The sequence below is a fragment of the Bison bison genome, unplaced genomic scaffold (genome assembly GCF_000754665.1).
Source record: "Bison bison bison isolate TAMUID 2011002044 unplaced genomic scaffold, Bison_UMD1.0 scf7180017864092, whole genome shotgun sequence".
In the NCBI taxonomy this organism is placed as follows: Eukaryota; Metazoa; Chordata; class Mammalia; order Artiodactyla; family Bovidae; genus Bison; species Bison bison.
This window is the reverse complement of record NW_011494664.1, coordinates 2,330,954-2,336,401: the sequence shown is the minus strand read 5'-3', so window position 1 is coordinate 2,336,401 and position 5,448 is coordinate 2,330,954. Positions and strand designations below refer to the sequence as shown.

At 43.6% G+C, this 5,448-nt stretch overlaps 1 protein-coding gene across 1 annotated transcript in view; it reads left to right on the top strand.

Annotated features, from left to right (window-relative positions):
* Positions 1–3,647: 3,647 nt before the first annotated feature.
* PARM1 (prostate androgen-regulated mucin-like protein 1) overlaps positions 3,648–5,448 on the top strand; it is a 131,863-nt gene continuing 130,062 nt past the window's right edge. The window contains exons 1-2 of the mRNA XM_010838196.1: positions 3,648–3,672; positions 5,065–5,441. Of these exons, the coding sequence (XP_010836498.1) occupies positions 3,648–3,672; positions 5,065–5,441 (402 nt within the window). The remainder of the gene's footprint in view (positions 3,673–5,064; positions 5,442–5,448) is intronic.

Here is a 5,448-nt window from a genome sequence, read left to right as displayed (position 1 = left end):
GTATCACCTCCAAGAGGCCAGTTTCTTCCTTCCTGGGATATATTAAGGGTTTCTTCCTTAATTAAAATAAAAAATTAGTGACAAGTGGTTTGGTATCCTTAAAGAGCTCACACAGCTTCAAACAAGTTTATTTAAATCAGGGAAATAATCATGTTTCATCAAGCCCTTTTTCTGTTTTGTTCTGGTTTTGTTTTTTCATTTTTTTAATTTATTTTTTAATTGAAAGATAATTGCTTTACAGAATTTTGTTGGTTTCAGCCAAACATCAACATGAATCAGCCATAGGTATACATATGTCCCCTCCCCCTTGAACCTCCATCAGGCCCTTTTAAAACTGCCTTTGTTCAAACAAGTATTTTTTTTTGGCAAAGTTCCAAGGTCTGTGTCCCATATTGCATCATTGCCTTTAATCTTTTTATCATTAATATTTTAAAAAGGAAATTGGAATTAAAAAGAGAGAAGCAAAGTTATGTAATGAAATACATAGCAGAACCCACAGAGGTATTTTTGCAATGCAACTTGGGAAGAGAAATGAAATCAAGACAAAAAAAGAAAAAAGAAAGTGAGTTGGCCAAAAGCTTTGTTCGGAAACATTACAGCCTATGTTGAAACCGAACGAACTTTTTGGCCAATCCCAAATATCAGGGTCTTGAGGCTGCTGCATTCTTGCCTTTGGGAGAGAGGGGGTTGGAGGAGGAGCTGTCAGAGACCATTTAGAACTTCCTCCTGGAGCTCAGATGTAGCAGGAGTAGAATTGCCCAAGGCACAGTTCAAGTTTCATAACTGTGCATATGAAGAAATTGTCACAGCAGCATTAATATTTTCTCCCTGTACTTTAGATCCCAAAATGATTTTTAAACGTAACTCAATACTTTGGCCAACTGACGGTGAAGAACTGACTCATTGGAAAGGATCCTGAAAGACTGGGAAAGACTGAGAGCAAGAGAAGGGGGCGTCAAAGGATGAGATAGTTAGATAGCATCACTGACTCAATGGATATGAGTTTGAGCAAACTCCTGGAGATAGTGAAGGACAGGGAAGTCTGATATGCTGCAGTTCCTGGGGTCACAAAAAGTTGGATATGACTTAGCGACTAAACAACAACAAAGTTTCTTCTTTAATAATAACCTACATTTATTGGTGCCTAGAACATCCCAAGCATTTCACATATGTAATCCATTTAATCTTCGCATTGTCAGAAAGAAACCAAGGCAACAGACGTACCAAGTAACGCCAGTTAATACATGGAATGGCAGGGATTAGAACTCAACCATCAGGAATCACGGGCTAGACATCAGAATTCAGCCTCTAACTACCTCACCACCTCTCTCAACCGAGTTATTCTGTCTCTCCTTGGCCATAATGAATCAAGAGTCAAGAGCTGACACTTACATATTACCTAATATGCATTATCTGACTTTATCTATAAATTATGATAAATTCAGGATGTTGAAGACTAAGTCAGCCAAGGGTGATTTTTTTTTTTAATATCGAAAGTCTACAATCCTAGAAATGCATTTTAACAGTGATCAAAAAGGATGGAAGTCAGTCAGAAGCAGACTTATCTTAGATTTTATCCCAGAGGAGCATTATGAAAGAACCAGGAAATCTATGAAGAAACTGGCTTTTGCTATAAGATGTGACTAAGAGGTTACATGCAAATTCCATCCTTGATCCCACTGTGAGGAGTGCAAGTCTCCCTGCTTTAATATCTTAGCATCTTTTGCTTTCCTTCAAACTTAAACTTTCGTAAAGTATATCTCAGTCTCTTTATTTGCAAAATCTGGATAACCTTACACAGTGTAAAGTTTAGACAGATTACTCAAAATGCTTGAAACAATTCCTAACATAACATAGAGGAGAGACTCAATAAATGTTAGTGGGTATTTATTATTTATAGTATTTCACATAATAAGGTGTTGCATATATTTTGAGTTCTTTTTTATTCAGTTCAATAAACAACAACTATAAAACAGTTCACTCATTTCTCCCATCCCCTTTCACTTTAACCTAACAAATTACCACATGAATCATTCAGTGCTTGACTCCCCACTTCTAGAATATAAGCTTCCTGGTGGCAGGGACCGGAGAAGGCAATGGCACCCCATTCCAGTACTCTTGCCTGGAAAATCCCATGGATGGAGGAGCCTGGTGGGCTACAGTCCATGGGGTAGCTAAGAGTCAGACACGACTGAGCAACTTCACTTTCACTTTTCACTTTCATGCATTGGAGAAGGAAATGGCAACCCACTCCAGTGATCTTGCCTTGAGAATCCCAGGGACAGGGGAGCCTGGTGGGCTGCCGTCTATGGGGTCACACAGAGTGGGACACGACTGAAGTGACTTAGCAGCAGACTTAGCAACAGGTGGCAGGGACAGTTAACCACTGTGGCACACATCACAACCATGAAGAATGTGCTTCCTGGTGGTGAAGAATCACCTGCAATGCAGGAGATGCAGGAGATGTGGATTCAACTCCTGGAGAATAAAATGGAAACCCATTCCATTATTCTTGCCAGGAAAATTCCACGGACAGAGGAGCCTGGCGGGCTACAGTCCATGGGGTCACAAAGAGTCAGACATGACTGAGCGACTAAGCACACCATCAATAAAATATGAGCAGAACAATCACTTCCGGGTGGAAAACATAAATGCTGCACTCAGTTTTCCTCCTCAGTCTTCCTGAGTGTATAAGACAGGGAGTACAACACTGAATCCTGATGTAGAAGACATCTGCTCTGGGGAGTAGCTGGATCCACAGCCGATGATGATCAGAGAGAAGTAAACCTCTATTGTTTAAGCGTCTGAGCAATAAGCAATAAAGGGGTGGTTTATTACAGCAGCATAACCTACTTACATTGACTATTCCAACACATTTCATTCCCAAAACCTAGTATAAGGTCTACCACCTAGTAAATAATCAAATACATTTTTACTAAATTAATAAATCAAAAGCTTTAATGGTTGATAAAGACTCATTTTAGTTAAATTAATTTCAACTCTATTCTGTATACAATGAAAAGCTTTGGAAATTTTAACCAATTCACATGTGGGGATCATAATCTGCTGTTGCTAAGTGACTTCAGGCATGTCTGACTCTTTGCAGCACTATGGACTGTAACCCACCAGGCTCCTCTGTTCATGGGATTCTCCAGCCAAGAATACTGGAGTGGATTGCCATGCTGGGTACCAAACCAGCATCTTAGATATCAAAGCCAGTCATACATGCTTTGCACTACTAAGGGTCTCCATTAAAGTTTTATTGAATTTCAATTGAATACTTTTTTTCTGTGAAGTGTTTTTGAAAAATATTTCTGTCACAGAGTCTCTTACTTAAATGACCCTATCTAAAGGCACCAGAGCCTTACAGAATGTGCTTGCAGAACTCTGTGTGTGGTCCCTGCCTCCCCACCAGTCACCACACAGATGCAGAAATTCTTAATAATCACATAGATTACACTAGAAACCAGAAGGACCTGAAGGTCAAAAACATTAAGACAACTTGTTTAATAAATTGAATTTGCAGTTTCTCTGGTCAGGGAGGAGGAAAGGGGGATGGGCATTTGGTTACTTATTTCAGCAAGAATCAATACATTTACCAAGACAAAAGAAAAAACATGAGCTCAGTTTAATCTGATTGGGGAAGCATGGCAAGCTGTAATAGTGGTAACGGTAGGGTCAGGCAGAGGAACTGATGTCATCACAGAAAAAGTCATGAGATCCAAGAGAATGAGAAAACGAAACCTGAGGCTCTGTCTGGGAAATGAGAAAGAAGTCACAGAAAAAAAAGAAAAAAGTTGCCCTCCAGCACTACTCATGGTTCTGAGCAAATCAGTTCTTTAGAACACTCCTTAATTCCTGCAGCATGCCAGCTCTAGTGTCCAGGGGACCACGCTCAGTCTCTTCGGTTGTTCCAACTCTTTGAGACTTCATGGACTCTAGCCCACCAGGCTCCTCTGTCCGTGGGATTTTCCTGGCAAGAATAGTGGAATGGGTAACCATGCCCTCCTCAGGGATCTTCCCAACCCAGGGATCAAACCTGTGTCTCCTGCATTGCAGGCAAATTCTTTACCACTGAGCCTTCCAAGAAGCCAGCCTAGGGGACCACCAGGCTCATAATAACATAGATATTGGGAGGTGATCTGGCATCCGGTCTGATAGAAATGTAGAAATAAGCAGGTCTAAGGTGGTGGGAGGATAAGTGAAAGGTCAGCGTTGACCTGTGTGAACACAACAGAAACTCTGGGCTTTGAAGAGAGAGTACAGGGATGACCTGGGGTCCCTAGGCAGGCATCTTATCTCTACCATTATCTAGTTGTATGAACACAAGCAAGTACTTAAACCTCTCAGCACTTTCATTTTCTCCCCTGAAAATGAAGATGTAACAGTGTCACCTGAAAGGATTGTTATGAAAACGTGATTTGGTTAATACCTGTACAGCACAGTTGTCCAACACACAGCATTTCTCAAGAAATGACAACCTTTGCTATTATGCCGTGGGACACAAACTCGTGACTTGTGGAATGCAGTCCTTACCAGTTCTGTGTCCCTGGGCACATTACTTACCTTCTCTGTGCCTTAGCTTTCTCATCTGTAAAATGGAGTAATAATTCTTGTGTCATACGGCCGTTAGAAGGCATCATGATACACCTAGTAGGGTTCCTCGCTCATAGTTATCCCACGATCACTGACATTGCCTGACATTAGTACTATTTCTTCTGGTAACAGTAAGAAGCTGAATAGGATAGCAGACATTTTGGCTCAGGCACCAGGAAATGCAGTGGGGCTGAATGGGAATGAGGGTTTAAATGTACACACAGAATATTTGGGGAAATGAAAAAAAGAAAAAGGCTCTCATATTTGGAAAAAAGTGTATGTGCTTAGAACGGTGGGGTCTTGGCCCTTCGAGGTGACACCTAAGATGGCATACGATCACCAGGGTTGTAACTCATGTAAGAAACCTGAGATAAATTCCTGAGAACAGAGATCTGCTCTCACTTCTTTGCATTCCCTTAGTTCCCAGCACAGTGCTAACGGCCCCAAACATTTGCTGAACCGGGTCAGAACTCGGGTCTCGCGCCCTGACTGTCCAGCAGAGGCCGCCCTGGGCCGGGACTCTCGGGACTCGAGCGCCGGGAGAGGAAAGGCCAGGGGTGGCCTTGTCATCGCCGCGGGGCCCGGGTGGGAGGGGTTTGGCGGCGGCTGTCGCGGCGGCGGAGGCGGCCCCGGGCTCCGGCGGCTGGGATGGAGCAGAAGCGCGCCGGGCGCCGGAGGACGAGCAGCTGACGGAGCCGCGCGGCACTCGCCTGGCTTCCCCTGCCGTCGCCCGGGCCGCCCGGCTCCCGCCGCAGCCAGCGGGCCGAGGAGAAGCTGCCCGCGCTCGGGGGCGCTCGGTCAGTCCCGGCAAACTCTCCCGCCGTCCGCTCCGGGCTCGGCACCGAGTACCAA